Here is a 20,579-nt window from a genome sequence, read left to right on the forward strand (position 1 = left end):
CCCTAACCACCTACTCTGCAATATCTCAGTCAATACATTTGAAGTGTAGGTGCAATGTTGCAGAAATGCAGGTAAAAAGGTAGATGAGTATAGGTCTCCAGTGATCAGTGTTGGTTCTAGGATGCCATAAGTCCTGTATTTTTCAACAAAATATCTATGATGGCAGGTGTCAACTTCTAATATCCAAGCTATATTTATGAATAACCTCAACAACCCTAAATAACACCAAGTTTGTTACATTATGTCCTGTGAAAAATTGGCTGATTAATTGAAATCATTTTTCTCTCCTGAAAATTGGTGTTTACAATATTTAAGCTTCTACCACCCTCACTTTGATCGGTTTCACTGCATAAATCAGAACAAAGCATCTTTTTATTCATATTGTGATGCAAACAGTGCAGTACATTTGTCTAACAAGAAATTACATGACTCAACTGATGAGAAGAATAACGGTTAACAAAAAGCACAATAGTTGCACAATAGATCTATTACACTAACATTTAGAGCAGAGCAGTATATAGCTTACACATGTGGTGTATATAACTTTAAAAAAAATGTACACTTATTTTAATGTATACAAGTATGCATAAGTACACTTATTTCAAAATTGTTCAGGTCATTAGCGATATAATCATCTGAAGGGATTGACCCACTGCAGCTGTTTGGGTGAGACTCGTGTGGTGAACTGCTTGATGATGCTTGTGCGTAACTCTCTAGTGACCAGACCATAGATAATGGGGTTGATGGCCGGTGGAACAATGATAAACAAAATGCTAAAGAACTTCTTGATGTTATTGGAGACTGAGGGGAACCTGTAGGCCACAATTATGATTGCCGAGGCAATTTCATATAGTACATACACAACAAGGTGTGATGCACACGTCTGAAAGGCCTTGCTACGGACGCCATTTTCACTCCTGCCTTGTTTTATGCAAGCATGCAGGATTCTGATGTAGGAAAATGCGATGATGAGGAAGGTGCCTGTGCTCAGAGACCAGGACATGCACAGGCCTAGAAAAAGATAGAAATCCACAATTAGCTTTTTGGTTACAGTTCATGTAAGTTTCCCATCACTCATTTGTCTAATTCACCCTCCATTAACATTGCTGACAACTCTTTCTTGAATGATGTACAGTTCAATATAATGAGTGTATTTTAACACAAAACTAACTCAAACAGCATTCTGGCAGACTATTTCTTGTGCCAGGAAACAGCTGAAAAGAGTCAATTTTTCATATAAATTCTTTCAGGTGTGAAGCAATAATGCAGTGGTGTGATAGCAAGGAGGCATCATTAAAATAATTTTAATTTAGCTGGATTGTGAACAGAGGTGGAAAGTAACTAAATACATATACTGTACTTAAGTACAATTTTGAGGTACATTTAATGCTACTTTATACTTCTACTCCACTACATTTCAGGGGGAAATATTGTACTTTTTACTCCTCTACCTTTATTTGATAACTTAAGTTACTAGTTACTTTGCAGATTCAGATTATTAATACAAAACATAATCAACTAATAAATTGTGATGTATTATTATAGATTACTGTAAGCTACCCAGCAGTATATAAAGTAGTGGAAATCAGCCCCACCTTTTCCAGCTGCAACATTAAAATGATGCTTACACATTAATGCATCAATAATTATAATTCAATTATATAATATATACTGTATTATTCTGAAATGGGCCATTCTGCATAATGAGTACTTTTACTTTTGTTGCTTTAAGTACATTTTGATGCTAATACTTTTGTACTTTTACTTAAGTAACATTTTGAATGCAGGACTTTTACTTGTAACAGAGTATTTTTATACTGTGGTATTTCTACTTTTACTGAAGTAAAAAGATCTGAGTACTTCTTCCCACCACTGGTTGTGAAATAGTTCATGGATCATATCTTCAGTGAATATCACTGAGGTTGTCTGTGATAGTATCATTATCTGTCTCTAGCCTCTGATCATTATTTCACATTAGGAACTGACCATAAATGTTGTTTATGGGAGTGGGCCCACAGGCCAGTCTCAGAATAGAGCGGTTGCTGCAGTAGACGTGCTTGATGGTGGTGCCGCACAGGGGCGTGCCCACGTTGAGGGCGAAGAGCACGCCGATACAGAGCAAAGCAACCAGCCAGGCCAGGGCGCAGCAGAGGAGCAGCCGTGCTGATGTCATGATGGCGTGATACCTCAGCGGTTCACACACAGCCATGTACCTGCAGAGGCAGAGGAGCAGCAAACACAATATCGTCGCAATAACCTCGTATCACCAAACTGTTGAAAGACATGAAAGACAGCCTTGTTTTCAGCTTGACCACCATGCATTTTTGAGTTTATCCAACAGGTTATGATAGGGTTTCAACAGCCCGAGGGTCATAGAATTTTCAATTTTCAATTCAAAGGATACGGTTGGTGTTTTTAAATACATTTCTTATCGTCAATAAATCCTAGGAAAATAACAAAATCAACAATGCGTTTGCTCTACTCCCGTTACTTTGTGACTCCCCACGTTCCCTTTTTAGCCTAACAAATTCATTGCTGATTTTGTTATTTTCATAGGATTTGTTGACGGTAAGAAATGGATTAAAAAATACCCTTATCATTTGGTTATAACATGAAAATAAACTAAATTAGGAGGTTGATATGTCATTTAACAGGTAGATACTGAAGTTTCCTTTAAACTGAAACACTGGACATTTGGAAACAGTAAAAAACAGGATAAGGGAAGAGATTACCTGGATTGGGTTTGTGTCATCTGAGTCAACATATATTTACCAAATGAATAAATAATGAACAAACAAAAAATAACCAATACTAAACATAAATCTGTGACCAATTTTCTCACAACATGCCCATGCATTCTGATACCTGTCATAGGCCATTGCAGCAAGAATAGTCTGCACTGCAGCACCGTACATGTGCACAGAGAAGGCCTGGGCGATGGCGGTGATGTAGGGGATCTTCTTCTGCCCCGTTAAGAAATGGATCATGAGGCGGATTAGCACGGCCGTGCCTCCCAGCAGGTCGCAGGCTGCTAAGTTACAAATCATCACGTACATGGGTTTGTGCAGGACCCTGTTGGATACGATGATGCTCATCACCACCCCGTTCCCCAGCAGCACCACCATGTAGTTGAGCAGAGCCAAGAAGAACAGTAAAGACCCCTGGCCTTGTGGTACATGGAACCCCTCCAGCTCAAACACGATAGGCTGTGTCAGAGGTGTTACCATGGTTACGTTCTCCATCCAAACCAGCAGAGCTCTGTAAAAAACAAAATACAGGAGATGATTTGAAAAGCCTTGCATTATAAGATGGTTTGCTCATCTCATTAATTAATATATCACTGCTGTTCAAATATCACCTAAGGTGATATTTGCTCAACCTGTAATGGACCATGTAAACCTTTAGAACAAAATTGGAGTTTCATACGACAAGTATATGATATCTGATATGATATATGACATGATTGGCCTATGGCCTTACATTGCTTTCCTTTAATACCCTTTATCTTCATTGTAAATGTAAAAATAGTTAACTACCTCATAGTAGCTACAATAAAGCAGACAACTACAGCTTAATCTCAAAATGTCTCATTGCAATTAAAATTCAACATTTCATATAGCAAATAACACGGAAAACTAAACCCAGAATCCATTGTTATAATTGCAGCAATACCCACAGTAAATGAAAGGTGTTGGAGAAAAGCTGAGCTGTGCTGTGCTGCTGTCCGCCTGTCTGAGCAAGTTGTGGCGAACTTGAGAAAGAATCTCCTTTTATGTGTTGTGATCCAAATAACAACAGCACCACTTTGACTGTCCATCAATAACAGGGTAATGAGCACGCCCTCCAACAGCTATACACAGTCAGGATCAGTGTTATTGTAACCATCAACAGCTATCCCCATCATCACACTGTGATAGTACTTTCAAGTTCAAGTTCAATTTGCTCATTGAAAACTTGTTGGTACGTTTTCACGCAAAACAAAACAGCACAGAAGTACGAGATCATGGCAGTTCACAAGTGATTAAAACACATACAGACATTTGTTCCAATGTTTCCAAAAACAAGAGGAATACCTTGTGTCACTTTGTGTAGGCTCAGTCAAAGCCATTATGATTACATTTTTTTAATCAATTAGCCGACACATAAATTTATACATGAAATTCCTTAACACAGCATGGAAGGTGGGAACATTGCTAGTCACAAACATGTGACTTGCACTTGTCCATCTTGGGAGCTTAAGCAAGATTCTGAATGCATCATTAAACGCCACCTGAAGCTTTCTCATTTTTGCTTTACTATAACTGCACCACAGGTGGGCTTTATAGAGTGGAGTACAGTAGGCTTTAAAAAGAGCTGTTTTAACATCATCTGTACACATATGAAATTTGCATGCCAGCATACTGGCTTGTGCATACAGTTTGCAACACTGGCGCTGCACATGGTTGTCATCACATACATTTTGTTTATTTTGTTTATTTTAAGGATCCCCATTAGCTGAATGCCTTGGCAATCAGCTAGTCTTCCTGGGGTCCACACCTTACATACAATATATTACACTACATTACATGTAAAACATCCAATTTCATCAATTTACATGAATAAATACTAAACTTATGTTTATGTAAAATTTAAACAAAAAAAGAAAATAAAGAAGAAAGATTGAAAAAAGGAATTACATTCAGTCATTTCAGTTCAGTATTGGGTACACTGTAGGCTACATACATTAAAAGTAGAATACTAAATAAATCAATATATTGAAAATATTTTTATTTTAAAAGACAAAAGACAAAGAAAAGATTGCACCACTTGTAGAAACACACAATATTGTAAACACACGCACAAGTATACCTTCTACTTTTTCCCACTCATCTACAGGCCAGCAGATGCCTCTGCATGTCCTTTTTAAAGGATAATTTATTTTTAATTAAACAAATTTTGAAAGGTAAACTATTCCAGTATGTTATGGCTCTGTAAATGACAGTTTTTTGCGATGAGTTAGTCCTTAGACTGGGAACCACAATATGACCATTACTGGCAAATCTGGTGTTGTGTTTATGTGTGTTATTGCAATAAATTATTTGGTCAAATAAAAATACAGGTTTTTTTAAGTTAATAATACAGCCAAAAAAATTGGCCATGGTTGAAAAAATCCTTTGCTCAATGGTGAGCCAAGAAAGGCTAGAATGCAACTTTTCAGTGCTAGTTCTTATTGAGCAGCCCAGAACAAGTCTAGCAGCCCTATTTTGTGTGACTTGTAATTTTGCAAGATTAGTTTTGGATGCAGACGACCATACTATTGAACAATAGTCCAAGTGGCTCAAAATTAATGATTTAGACACTTGACCCAGCATGTGTGATTGTACATAAGGAGAACACTTTCTTGTAACTGCAATGCCTCGGCCCATTTTACTGACAACTGTATTGATGTGCTCAGTCCATGATAGATGACTATCAAGGACTAGGCCCAGCAATTTAGCTTTATCCACCTGTTTTATGGGTTCACCAGATATGGATAGCTCCAGTTTAGGCTTAGAAATCAATTTATATCGTGACCCAAAAACAATACCTTTACATTTGGATATATTTAGGACTAATTTATTTGTTTTAATCCAGTCATATACTATATTTAACTCACTAGATAAAACTTGATTTAATTCTTGACATGTCGTTGCTGCATAATACACAGTAGAATCGTCTGCATACATTGTTATACCTGCATTATTCACAGCTAGGGGCAGATCATTAATAAAAATTGAGAACAGAAGTGGTCCCAGACAACTTCCTTGGGGTATACCGCATATTAAACTACTGCAATCTGATAAACTACCGTTATAAAAAACCTTCTGAGTTCCAGAGGAAAGATAACTCTTCATCAAGGTAGTTGCAGCCTGGCTAAAACCATAACACTTCAGCTTGTCAATTAAAATGTCATGATCAATGACATCAAATGCGGCACTGAAATCTAACATAACTGCTCCTGCTATTTTAAAGTCAGCAATCCCCCTCAACCAATCATCAGTCATTTGTATAAGAGCTGTACAAGTCGAGTAACCTTTTCTGTATTTTCTGTATTTCTAGTGATCACAAAGTGATCACTAGAAAATATTTTGTATGATCGTCTATATACAACTTTTGCTCTTGCTTTAGGAATTTTGGCCTTCCTGCTGAAAGCAACCAAATTGTGGTCACTAAAACCTACAGGTACAGAGACTGTATTAGAGCATAGCTCAGGTACATTGGTATATATATGATCGATACATGTAGAGGAAGTATGGCCTGCTTGATTGGTAAAGATTCTAGTTGGTGAGGAAACAATTTGTGATATATTACAAGCACTAATTAATGATGATATTTTTTTCTTCCTTGGACAGGTACTGGCTATCCAGTCTATATTCATATCACCAAGCAAGTATATTTCACTGTTCACATCGGAGACTCTGTCAATCATTTCACATAATAGGGCAAGATAGTCGGCATCAGCATCAGGAGGTCTATAGCAGCAGCCCACCACAATTGGTTTCAGGTGGGGTAGATGTACCTGAATACACAATGCTTCTACATCCTTCAGCATGAAATCAGAACATAATTTAACAGGAAGGTGGTTTTGTACAAAAATTGCAACCCCCCCACCATGTATATTTCTATCCCTCCTGAAAAGTGAGAAACCGTTAACCAATAATTCTGAATTCTGAATAGATGAATCCAAATGATTAACCAATAATTCTGAATTCTGAATAGATGAATCCAAATGAGACTCTGATACTGCCAATATATTAATTGAATTAACAAGCACCAAATCATTTAAGTCATGTATCTTATTCCATATGCTACAAATGTTCACATGTGCAATTACCAAGCCTTTATTTGGGAGCTTTAAAGGTCCCGATGTCATTATTTAGGATGAGAAAGTCAGAAGTCAGATGTACATAGTTCAGGAACTTTTTCTGGGTTTGATGATCAACTTGTCGTACCTCAGCACTGCAGAATCACCTCTCTCCCATGCGGCCCGCAGCTCAGGCATCAACTCCTTCCTTTTTTTCTTGATAAGGTCGGAGTAGTCTTCATTAATGTAAATCCATGTACCTTTGAGTTTCTTTGCCTGTGATTGTATCATCTGTTTGTCGTTGTAACATAGGAGTTTGACTATGATCTGTCTCGGCCTGCTTTCATCAAACTTCCCGACTCTATGGGCCAGTTCTATTTCAATATCCTTTACATTCAAGCCCAATTTCTTTCCCAGTATCTCTTGTACTTTCATTTCTGACTTTTCCCAATTTTCACCTTTATCCTCAGGGACACCGTCAATAATTATATTGTTCCTCCGTGATTGATTTTCCAAATAGTCAATTTTTCTCTCAATCCCATCAAGGAACTCGACAGATTTTGCCAGATCTTCCTCCAGTTGTTTCAGTTTTTTTACATTCTCACGTAGCACTTTGTCCTGACTCTCCAGTTTTCCATGAGCAAACTCCAGACTAGTCTTGAGTTCATGTATCTCTTTGATTGCACTGTCCACTCTCTTATGCACACCATCTGAGATAATTTCAACACAAGATTTAAAGTTCTTACTTTGCTGCTCCAGCAGCTCTCTGTAAAAGTCATTTTGTTGCTCCATCATAGTCACATAGTCACCAACTCATCTTCTGGATATTTCTGAGCTTTTGGTGGCATCTTGTAGAGAAAACTCAGATGCACCTCTGTCAGTGGCTTGAGTATCCAACACAGAGGAGTAGGCCTTGATTTCAAGGATCTGTCCAAAATCCCTCTTTGTGAACTGCATCCACGGCTCTTAAAGGGTAACTTCGGTATTTTTCAACCTGGACCCTATTTTCCCAACTGCGGGTGTCTAAGAAACTAATGGGGACAACAATTTTTGAAATTGGTCCAGTATTGAGCGAGATCGCTTCAGCCGGCAGCCGCGAAACAGGCTGCAATGTAATCCGACGGGGCAAATGCGCACCGTCAATGTACGTCCACTAAAAGTGCTTGTTTTTGCCACTGACTGGCTCAGATTGTTATTATAAGTGTCTGACACAATATGGAAAGGACCCTATACAGAAATGAAACGTACTTCCTTACCTTTAGCTTGATCCCGTCTGTGTGTAACCAAGTCTCGCCCAAGTCCCGCGAGAGCTTAGTTGTTGCAGGAAGTCACCTGTGGAAACGTGAGTGAGAGTTGGAGAGAGGAGTGCCACCGGGAGGAGTTTGTTGTGTTGGAGTACAGAGATTGTAGCTTAGCGTTATCTAAAAGATCTAAATAAAAAAAACAAAAAAAACAATGGTTCGTGTTTGCGCATTTCCGAATTGTGCCAACAAAATGTCGCGCAACACTTCGCGCAGCTTTCACAGACTGCCTTTGTTGGATAGTGACCCGCTGAAGTTGTGGCTAGTTGTGCTACAAATGGATGCCAACACTCCTGTCCATACGCTGCGCCTTGCAGACCATCGGGTCTGCAGTGACCATTTTGACCGGGATGACTACAGCCAGCCAAAGAGGAGACGAAATCCTATCCCAAAGCACTTTTCCTAAAGAAAAATGCTGTCCCAAGAGTGGAGAGACCTGCTGCAGACAGAGTGGAGGTAATGTTATTAGCTAAAGTTATTGTGTTGTCCTGGCATCAGTACACACGGCAAAAACAATCACTAAACTAGAAAGGCACTCGGAGAGCGCAGACCTCCGCTAAGGTTCATGCCTACATTTGTATATCCTATACATTAGCAGATATCATAGAGATACTTACTGGCAATGAATGATGATGGTAGCTCTTCAATGAGTAGGAGCTCTTCATCCGTATACTCTGGCTCAAATAAATACGGGCCGCCATCGAATTCAAAGGCCTCTTCCACGTTGTCGAAATCAGGTAAATATTCAGCCATGACTTAGAAAATCTTTTAGATAACGCTAAGCTACGATCTCTGTACTCCAACACAACAAACTCCTCCCGGTGGCACTGCTCTCTCCAACTCTCACTCACGTTTCCACAGGTGACTTCCTGCAACAACTAAGCTCTCGCGGGACTTGGGCGAGACTTGGTTACACACAGACGGGATCAAGCTAAAGGTAAGGAAGTACGTTTCATTTCTGTATAGGGTCCTTTCCATATTGTGTCAGACACTTATAATAACAATCTGAGCCGGTCAGTGGCAAAAACAAGCTCTTTTAGTGGACGTACATTGACGGTGCGCATTTGCCCCGTCGGATTACATTGCAGCCCGTTTCTCGGCTGCCGGCTGAAGCGATCTCGCTCAATACTGGACCAATTTCAAAAATTGTTGTCCCCATTAGTTTCTTAGACACCCGCAGTTGGGAAAATAGGGTCCAGGTTGAAAAATACCGAAGTTACCCTTTAACTCCACAAAAGACTATGTTTAACTTGCACAAATCATTCCTGATGATATGACCCAGATATCTTACTTTGTTCACCACATTTAGCGCTTGGTCTGCCATAAAGTATGTAGGAACATTTTGCTTCTGATCCTCCTTGGTTTTAGCAATCATGACAACACTCTTTTTAGAGTTACTGAAAAGCTTGAAATCTCAATGCATTGGTATGACCTCACTATTTCACCATCAATGTTTGTTTGCCTGTTGTTGCAGCAACTTTCACAGTGTGTTAATTAACTGCATGTACCAAGAGGCACTAGGAGCTCTGTAGGGACCCCTGTCCTGCAGAGTGTGTGTGTGTGTGTGTGTGTGTCCACACACACACACACAGCCGAACTGACTCAACAATGTCCAGTCAATAACGCAAAACAAGTCAACTTTGTGGAAGAAAGTTTCTCTCTTTAAACTTGATCACTCAACAGATCATCATCATTATACAGATTTTTAACAGACAGAAGGGAGTTCCAAGGCATTCGCAAACACTTTAAAAGCTGCCACAATGCATGGCTATGGTAGCAGTTTTTAACATGCTCTAATCCAGCTAATTGTATTTATTGGCTTTATTTAATGAGAACCAATTCTCATTTACAATGACGACCTGGCCAAGAGGCAATAACAGTATACAAGTCTATACAAATAGTGAAAACATAACCATAATAAACAAACAGCATGAGTCAGTTTAGAACGTCACCATACTGGACTTTGGGGATGGTCTGAGTTGGGCGGAGCGTAGATTACGGTTGCTGGTGGAGACGCTGAGTGATGAACAGAGGCATGTGGGATTTTTACCAATGATGGATTTATAAATGAACTGATACCAGTGGATTTGTCACCTGGTGTGAAGTGATGACCAGCTGACTAGAGAATATAACCTTTATTTAACTAGGAAGTCACTTAATAAGCATTAACTAACCCTTAATTAACAGTTAACTAATGTGTAATTTACTAATGGTGTTCATGTTAACTAAGAAATTAATTTATACATTATTTAATAGTTTATAAAGATGACTATTAAATCATGTATAAATTAATACCTTAGTTAACATGAACACCATTAGTAAATGATTACCAGACACATTAGTTAACTTTTAATTAAGGGTTAGTTAATGCTTATTAAGCATTAACTAACCCTTAACTTAGTGACCCTTATTGTAAAGTGTTACCATTATAACTTTTATTTGTATAGCACCTTTGATACAAAGAATTGAAGCTCAAAGTGTTTCACAGTCAGCAAGTTAAAAGAAATGACACTGAATAAAAGACACATGTAAGATAAATATACGTATAAAGTAGAAACACATTAGTATAGCCAAGGAATAAATAGGACAGTAAACAATTACACAAAGTTAAAATATTAAGATTAAAAGGCAATACTGAATGTCTTTTGAGAAAAAGCTAATGTAAAAAGGAAAGAGTCTTTTTTTAAATGACCACAGTCGGCCTCTTTAATTCAAATTCAAATTCAAATTTATTTGTATAGCACCATCTCATACTAAAGCAGTTAAAGCAGTTAAACATAAAAACCTATACATTCACACATACAAACAAACATAATGTACAAATACAGTGTGTTCATTTAAAGACCCTATAGACAACTTTTTGCTTTAACTTATCATTATGAAGTAAATGTTGATTGCACAGTGTAATGGCTATAGAATAATGACACCATCAGCGTTTAGATTGGTTCCCTATAAGCCTCGCTTTCACTATGCAATTCTGTCTGCCACCGGGTACGATCTCCCAGGAGAATGAAGGCTCGATTTACGGCACAAAGGAAGTGTGTCATCCATTGCGCAACCAAAAGAGGAATAGGATAGGTCGGTAGTGGTAGCGTTAGCCATGTTGCTAACGCTAACGCTAGCAGCCAGAAACAAACAAATGATCCATTGTCCGTTTGATAATCTAAACAAAGAACACGTTTTCTTGCAGTGGCCTTTATAAAATGAGCAGTGGTGAAAGTTACTATATTGTGTTTTGATCAAGGAGTTGATAAGCAGACAGATGGTTTGTTCTGTTGCACAGAGCTAGACTCTAACGGAAAGAGATCCGGTTGTCTTTGCGACAGCGGCGCAAACAACAACAATGCCACTTGGAAACGCTAGGGGGGGACAACGGGGGAAAGTTTTTTTTTTAAAACAATATATTTATTGCGTTTTTCTTTTTTTTCCCACAAAAATAAATACAAGGCAATCAATACAAACAGCATCAGACATTAACCCCCCCCCCCACGGGGAAAGTTGAAAAGTTGTCTGTATCCACTTTAAGAAAATGCTCGAGTGAAAAGGAAGGTCTTTAGTTTGGTTTGAAAGAACACAGTGTTGGAGCAAGTCTAAATGTGTTCAGGTGAAACATGAATCAGTCATTCAACCCCAATTAAATAAACAGCTTGATGCAGTCAGGTCATGCTGTATGTCCCATGTGGCTTTTATTACCTAACAGTGCCATGAATACACACATTTTTTACATGGTTGTTCTCTCTAGTGTATCAGACATCAACCTGTTGGTGTCATCTTGATGTCTCTTCTGTATGTCCTAAGGTACAAGAGCGTGTGTGTGTGTGTGTGTGTGTGTGTGTGTGTGTGTGTGTGTGTGGTACCTGGATGTGTTTGTTAGTTTGGCATGTAATGAGCAGTCCACATGGCCTCAAAGCTCCAGGCTCCAGTGACCAACAGGTAATAGAATTGGAGGTGCAGTGGTGCATTGTGGGTCCAGGGGAGAGACTCCGGCCTGCAGACTGGCCTCCTGTCTTTCCTTCCCAGTTCACCCAGCTCATCTTTCTGTTCCCTTGGTCCATCTCTTTACCTGTGTGTGTGTGTGTGTGTGTGTGTGTGTGTGTGTGTGTGTGTGTGCATGAATGTGTGTGTGTTGTTGCATTCTTATGGCAAGAGACCGTCCCATAACCAAAAGGTCACAGGTTCAAAACATTATTGATAGAGCAGTGAAGATACCATCATACTGTCTTTACATCTTTACACTCTAAAAACATTTTTTATTAACACTTTACAATAAGGGTACATTAATTAAGGGTCAGTTGATGCTTAATAATCATTAACTAACCCTTAATTAGGTAATTAATTAACAGTTAACTAATGTGTCTGGTAATAATTTACTAATGGTGTTCATGTTAACTAAGGTATTAATTTATACATTATTTAATAGTTTATAAAGATTAGTTAACTGTTAACTAACCCTTAATTAATGTACCCTTATTGTAAAGTGTTATAAGACTGTTTTTTAGTTGAGTTTTACAGATTTTCAGTGCAGTTTAGGAGTGTTTCTAGCTCATTTTACTAATTTTGTTGCCATGTAGGTTAAAGTATACTGGAAGATCCCCAGTCAAAGCCTTGCAGTGGCTGTGAGGTTGAAGTGAGCCGAGTCCCTCCAGATCCCAGGAGCTTCATTAGCGTCTTCTGTAATCAGTGTTATCCTCCGGCTCTGATAAACATCCATTACTGGGCCGTTCTCCGGCTCCCACGGGACTAATTACATCAGAAACTGTTAATAAGTGTTTTGTTAAAGACCGGCTCACAGCGGACCTCGTTTGACGGTTTGTTTCCCCAGCTGAGCGTCAGAAACAGCCTCCACATCAGCATCATTACTGGCTGTTAGCTGCCTTCAGGGCCATGATGTTGTAATGGCTGCTGATCAAACAGCTGCCACTAGGGGGCAGTGTATTCCCTTGAGCTCTCAACATGGAACAGTTCACAGGTGTTTCCTGTTGCTTTAACTCACTTTTCACAACAGTTTCAAAACACATAACTCTTAATGGGAAATCCAATACTCCTCATTTGGGCTTAAAATCACAAATAGTTTGCACAATAAAACCAACTAAATACAACCAACCAACTCAGAACAATTTTATTACGATTTTATTTCCTTGTAGAATTTTAGTCATTACTGCATATAAAATAAAATGCTGCCAAACCAAAAATAATTCTCATCAAAACAGAATATGCAGCGGTCATATCCAACCGGCAATGAGCGAAAGGTTTTCAGCCTCATTTGTTGTGAAGTATTTGAAATGATACACAGTAAGATTTCCCTGTGATATGACAGTAAAATCCTACATACTGGAACATGTTGTACAAGGCAAACCAGCAGCAGATATTTTCTACTGAAACTTACTGTAATCACTGAAGATGAACTGCTCTTTTCCATTGCATTGTATATACATTATTGTCACTGACGGGTTAGTGTGTGTAATTTAGGAGAATAATTACCCAGATAGAGGAAGCGGTCACATGGAAGCAGGCTGGAAAAAGTGGGAAAACTTCAAGGGAAAATACAAGGCACTGAGCATTTTAATAAGTTTAAGTTTATTTATTAATATAGCACCATTCATACATAGAATGTAACTCAAAGTGCTTTACATAAAATGCATTGATTAAAACAATAAATACAATGAAAACAGTGAATGGGTTAAAACCATTACATTGCATTAATTTTTTTTGTTTTAATTTATAAAGCATCCAACATAGTAATGACCCTCTATGTCGATGACAACAGCAGTTCTAAAATGACCAACTTATAAAATGACAAGTAAACAATAATAAAGAGCACTGTGAAGGGCAAAAGACAATGTTGAATAAAGCTAAGTTAAAAAGGTAATATGGACATTATAGCAGTATTGACCAACATGAAAGTATCTACAGCTTCCATGAAAGATAAAAGGGAAAACAAACTACCAATATAATACACAAGAAAGAAAAAAAAAATGTTCTTTTTGTTATATACTAAAAATCTTCCTTTTTTCTTTCTTGTGTATTACATTGTTAAATATTGTAATTGTGCCAAAAAAAAATATAGATAGTAATTAATGGTGTGATCATGTGATGTGGATTCAAGTCATGTAATTTGGACCCGAGTCTTTTTAAACACTAGTGATGTTTTGGTGCATTCAGTAAGCGAACTAAGTGAAACATGTTGTTCGCTCATTTTACAGCCTATTTGCAAATGCTGTAAGAAAAATAAAGATGTGATTATATTGTCAGCTCAGTGTGCGGTTTGTATTCCTGCGACTAACCAGCACCTGATTATAAGTGGCTGTGCACGGCATCTTGACTTGTATTTTACCTGGAAATGTGCAATTACATCAGATATCAGATCAAAGTTTACTTGTCATACAGTATGTAGGGGAGACCGGGATAATTGTAACACTTTAAATTTTTCCAATCATGAGCAAGATAGAAATCAGGTGATCACGTGTCGATGCTCTGTTTAGTCCTGTAGGCCCACACATGGAAAGAAAAGAAGTTCTCAGGAAAACTGACAATTTTATAGACAAATTTCTGACTTTGAGGTGCGAAAGTATTTTTTTTAATCAAAATTGTTTTTTGGATAGTGTGTTTTACTGACAAAATGATCAAACTTAGATCGGATAATCAACAGATTGGAGATGGAGATGGAGGTTAAAACTAGCTAGCTGTTTAATGGCTGCCAGGGTTGGGATAGTTGTGACAAATAGGGTTAGGGTTAGGGTTAGGTCTTTAAAATGAAATCCTCTGACTCTCCCTGCTCCGTCCAACGACTGGGCAGTTTGACGGAGAGTCACAAGCAACGGGCCGGCGCTCACAATGCTCTCCATCTATGGAGGAACCAAACAGCCAAAGCTCAAGCAAGGCAAGATTGAAATGGGATGATGATCAAGGCTGTCCATCCAACCCAGAAGGCCCCAGGTAGGGCTAGAGTATCGGGTTAGTAAGGCTGAGATCAGGAGAAGTTGATGGTCGAGGTCAAGAAGAGATCAGATCACCTGGTTGGTTTAGCCATGGAAGCCTCATGGTTAAGGTCAGAGCAAGACTGTGGTCAAGGCTGTCCGAAGGCAAGCTGGTGATTGGGTTCAGGCAAGGAGTCCCCATGGCTGGGTTAGGTTGGTTGTGTGTAGATGTTTACCCAGAGCTCGGACCGCAACTGATTCAAAGAACAGAAGGGCTTTTTATCAGAGCTATCCAGGTCAGGCACTGGCCATCCGCCGTAAAATAAATTGCACCTCGCTCCTTTTGACACAGTGAGAAGAGAACCTCGAGGAGAACCCCCTGGTCTGGGCATTCAACTCGCACGCCTGGTCTGGCCTCCTTGTTCTCAACTCCACCCCAGTTAGTATTATTATTTTATTTTGATAGGGAACCTTGAGAAGAACCCCCTGGTCTGGGCATTCAACTCACATGGTCCAAATTAGTTAGGGTTAGGGTTAGAAACACACACACACACACACACACACACACACACACGGTTCTGTTCAAAGGGTCTCACTCTGTGCTCATTACATTTTTGTTAAAGTCATGCACACATACAGTGTTGTGTCAAAAATGGCAGCCGATTTGAAAGGTTCATATGCACAGAAAATGTATAGCAATTGTTTGTTACTAATGATAAAAAATGTTTTTAATGTACTAAATAAATTTGCCATTAATGTTAAACATGCACATGTACACACACACACACACACTCACTCACGCTCTCTCTCTCTCTCACACACACACACACAGAGGTGAAACTGCTACCAATCATTACATCAATCATCATCACAATTATAAGTTGATAGAAAGTTGTGCCAAAAGCTCAGTGTATTCCTTTATTTGTTCACCATGAATAGAAAGAATTTTAGTTGGAATGGTGTGGTTTGGATCCAGTTTAGGATTTTACAAAAAGTGTTACATTTTATCCCAAGTATTGTTACAACTAACCCAGGATGAGTGGTAGAACGTAACATTTCTCTCCTTGTCTTTGAGACAGAATAAGTATTTTTCTGTGTACCATGGAGATGTTGAAGCTGCTCAGTTTTGTAACAGACAGATGTAAAAAGTTTACACCAGATTTTGAAACATCTATCTCAAATGAGCAAGGAGACATCGACAGAAATGCGAAATGTGTTACAATCATCCCCGGTCTCCCACACACAATACAAGAGAAGCATGTTATTTTTATTAGAGCAGACTCTTCACATATGATCAAACAACAAATGACAAGTGGCTGTTTATTAGTCTTATGGCTTGGAAGTAGAAGCTGCCCCTTGGACACTTATTTGTGTCCGATGTTGTTGTAATGATTAAATCCAAATCTAGGCAATCTTTATTGTCCCACGAGGGAAATTTGGTATACAGCAAGGTTTAAAAGCATTTAGGACATTTTAAAACATAGAACAACACAAAAAAAAACTTAATTCATGCAAAATCCCCTTAAAATTAATTAAGGGAGTTATTAATGGAGGAGATCCCATCAAAACCTCCTTAAACTCCCCTTAATGTTTGACTCCTTACTTTCTAATTTAATGTAAAATTCAGGGAGGCAGGAACTTTTCTGTTAATAACTAATTAATAACCTGTAAACCTGCACAAAAGGCATTGAAAAATCTGTTAATTTCTAGAGTCTCTGTGAATCAACCCATGAATAAATCCCTTATAAACCCGTGATAGTAACCTTACTTTAATTAAGAAAAATTAAAAAATGAAGGACATTTCAGGGATCAAATGAAGGGGTTTGGTTTGGTTTCAGCAGAGATTTGACAGAAGTTTGTCTCCACCTGCTGCCGCCTCTCTGCTCCCTGCTGAAGCGACATGAGCTCACACCAAATTATTGGGAGTTAAAATACAAAACAATCTCTCATGGACGGCTCATATCACAGATCTTTCTAAAAAAGAGTGATGAAAATGGCAGGAATGGTTGGACGAATTGCAAAGTTTTTTATCTAAAGACATTCTTAAGGTAATATCTCACAGTCTAATCTACAGTCACGTTAATTATTGCGGTGCAGTGTGGGGCAATGCAGCTCAGAGAGAGCTGAGGAGACTGCAGATCACACCCAACAAGGCAGCAAGAATGGTCTTAAGGTGTTTAAGGGTTTGAAAAAGGAGCGAGTGAACTACATATTATAATGGGACGGCCCACAGCAGTAGAGCATGTGAGACTAATTTCAAAAATTCAAAAGTGTAAAAAGCCAGTTAGTACTAAGGACAAACTGTTATTAGTACGTGATAAACATCAAGTTAACATAAGAATAAGAGATAAAAAATCATTATGTACTACCAAAAATAAAAACTGAAATGGGAAGACGGACTTTTATTTTCAGAACTGTTAAATTATGGAACTCATTACAATATCTCACTAAAGAACAGAACGGCAGCTGGATTGTTGATTGCAAGATTTCAAGATTCAAATGTAGTTATCATCCCACTGTTGTATTGCACTGTCAGCAGGTTTGTAGAGTACTGGTATTATATGTGAACACATGGAGATGAATATGTGTATATATGTAGGTCCATACAGGATATGTGCCAATGTATGTAGGTTATATGTGTGTATGTATGTATGTATGTGTATGATATGTGTGTGTCAACAATTATGTGTTGTATTATTATGAATTATTGTATGCTTTTTAATGTGGACTCTTGGAAGATTAGCCAATGGGCTAAAAGAGATCCAAACAGTATTTATTTCACAATCATCATGTTTATTGAGGTGATCATACTGCTGTCTCTTTTTTGGTATAATGAATTACTTTTCTTTTTTCTTTTTGTTGTTTTCTCTCATTATCCCTTTACTCCACTTTTCCTTTTCTTTTCTTTTCTTTTCGGTTTCTTTTAATATTCTTTTACTTACTTTCTACTTTTCCCCCTATTTATTTAACAGTATTACTCTACCTATTGATTTGTTTATATTGTTTTGTTCTTTCTAAACTTTTTTGGGGGGTTTTATCAATTAATGTATGATTAATTGATTATGTATGATTGTTATTAAGGGAGACACTCCATAAGCCCCTCGGGGTTTCTTTGGTCTTCCCTACACATGCTCTTTATGATGTTGGTATACATTATGGATATTTTGTTTGAATTACTCTTTTGTGCTAAATAAAGAAAAGAAAAAAAAGATCCAAATAAAATCAAACCATGTGGTGGAGTCTTTCGTGTTCACTGACCTCCACAGGGAATCGAACCTCTAACCCCGGCAGTGTGTGTCATGTCTCTACTGAACCGTACGGTCCGCTGCTGAAGCTTCGACTGGGGAAGACAGAGAGGAGTGAAAAACTGTGAAGGAGGAAGAGGGAGTGAAGAGAGGGGAGAGCAGCGCTGAATCAGCACTTCAGGACAGGAATCAGTAATCTGTGCACTGCAAAAAATGTCCGTCCTGATGAGTCACTTAATGTTTTTTTACCTTCATTTATGGAAGCAGTTTCTCTTCTTAAAACGTACTTTTATCACAAAGCATTTCCTGATTTTATCTGAGCTGCCTCCTTATTTTACTTGATTTTTATTTGTTTTTAATTTCCTGTTTATTATTTTAATTTTTTAATTTTGTGTTTTTACTCCCTTTGTGTTTATAATGTGTCTATTTTTATGGCCTAATCTCTCTGTGCTTCTATAAATAAAGTTTATTATCATTATTATTATTATTATTATTATTATTATTATTATTATTATTATTATTATTATTATTATTATATTATCCAGTGGAGGTTGACTTAGAGGTTGACTTACTTATGCACTTTTGTGTTTTTTTACAAATCCATTTATAAATTCAGTAATTTATTCATCATTTAAAGAAAGAAAAATGAAAATGAAATACTTTTTTAGTAAGTTTTTTAATTAAAATTAATGTATCTGTTAATTAATCACTAATAATCAATCATTGAACTAATAATTAGCCCGGCACACAGGCTCCATAGGGAGCTGCACAGGAAGAGTTTTTTTTTCAGTAACATTCATTTGGCAGAACTCAGTAGTTTTATTGATCTACTTCTGATTCTGAAAACAAAGAATGTGGCAGTGAGGTGAGACAGCTTCATTTGATTCCAATGTAATTCAATTTGTTTTAAGAATTTACTTGAATCAAAACACCAGCAGCACAAGTCTTTAATAACTAGACTCTGGCGACCTGGGTTCAGTTCCCAACTCATACCAAGAAGATTTCAAGAGTAAAGCTTTCATTTGTAGCTAGTTTTTCTTATTTAACCATGACCAAAGCCTTTCACCAACCTTAACCAAGTTGTTTTAGTTGCCAAAACTAAATGAAACTACAGATTTTGTCACTGAAATTAAAAAATAATGCAATATAAATACATATTTGATAACACCCATTACTAGTTAACATACTAAATCCTGGAAAGGAATTTGAACAAAACAAAACGTTCCCTGCAGGATCTTTACTAGTGAATTCACGATTACATTTCTTGTCAGGAGGACATGTTGTGCAGCGTGTGGTGCTGAGCTGAAGATCACAGTAAGACCATGGATGGCTGAGTTAGAGGTGAAAAAACCCTCAGGAGCTTGAAGCAGCGCTGGTCTCTCTGAATGAGGTAAAGCTGCACACTGACGCCCCCATGTGGCAGCAACAGGTAACTGACTTCATTACCCACAAACCCTGTGTTGAAGCCATTTCAATTCATGCACATATTGTAAATATTTTCTAAGTACTTCAATTGACTGATACCAGCCTGAGCATGATGTAATATACACTCACTGAGCACTTTATTAGGAACACCTTACTAACACTGGGCAGGTATCAGCTTTCAGCTCAGTGTCAGCCGGCTACCAAAGTGACATCCTCCTCCAGGTTGGACGTGTTGCATTCTGGGATGCTTTTCTGCTCTCCACAGCTGTAAAGAGGTTATCTGAGTTACTGAAGCCTTTCTGTCAGCTCCAACCAGTCTGGCCGTTCTCCTCTGACCTCTGACCTCTGACCTCTCTCATCAACAAGGCGTTTCCGTCCGTTTTTTGTTTTTCGCACCATTCTGTGTGAACTCTAGAGACTGTTGTGTGTGAAAATCCCAGGAGATCAGCAGGTTCAGAAATACTCAAAGCAGCCCGCCTGGCACCAGCAGCCATGCCGCGGTCAAAGTCTCTGAGATCACATTTTTTCCCCATTCTGATGTTTGATGTGAACATGAACTGAAGCTGCTGACCTGGATCTGCATGATCTTGTGCATTGCACTGCTGCCACATGATTGGCTGGATAATTGCATGAATAAGCAGGTGTACAGGTGTTCCTATTAAAGTGAGTGTATATGTGGCGACAGCTTTATTGAACCAGGTGTGAAGCCACAAAAAGTAAAGAAAACTCCACAGAGAAAAGGTTTTTCAGCCGAATGCTGCTACACTGATTTTGATTGATTTGATAGCTCATACTCATTTTAATCATTTTCTTTAACCCACCTTATCCTTTGATTTGAACTTGATGAAAGTCCACGATACACACACAC

General features: G+C 38.2%; 1 protein-coding gene across 1 annotated transcript; it reads right to left on the reverse strand.

Annotated features, from left to right (window-relative positions):
* Positions 1-631: 631 nt before the first annotated feature.
* Positions 632-3,302, reverse strand: LOC139639713 (olfactory receptor 2K2-like). Its single transcript, XM_071513861.1, has 3 exons — positions 2,866-3,302; positions 1,987-2,213; positions 632-1,011 (listed from the first exon to the last, which is right to left on the reverse strand). Exons 1-3 carry the CDS (start codon positions 3,300-3,302, stop codon positions 632-634), a joined length of 1,044 nt encoding a protein of 347 aa, XP_071369962.1.
* Positions 3,303-20,579: the final 17,277 nt, after the last annotated feature.

Source organism: Centroberyx affinis, unplaced genomic scaffold, assembly GCF_046629955.1.
Source record: "Centroberyx affinis isolate AG114_WGS23_722 - 3 ecotype Tasmania unplaced genomic scaffold, CSIRO-AGI_Caff_v1 ptg007582l_1, whole genome shotgun sequence".
In the NCBI taxonomy this organism is placed as follows: Eukaryota; Metazoa; Chordata; class Actinopteri; order Beryciformes; family Berycidae; genus Centroberyx; species Centroberyx affinis.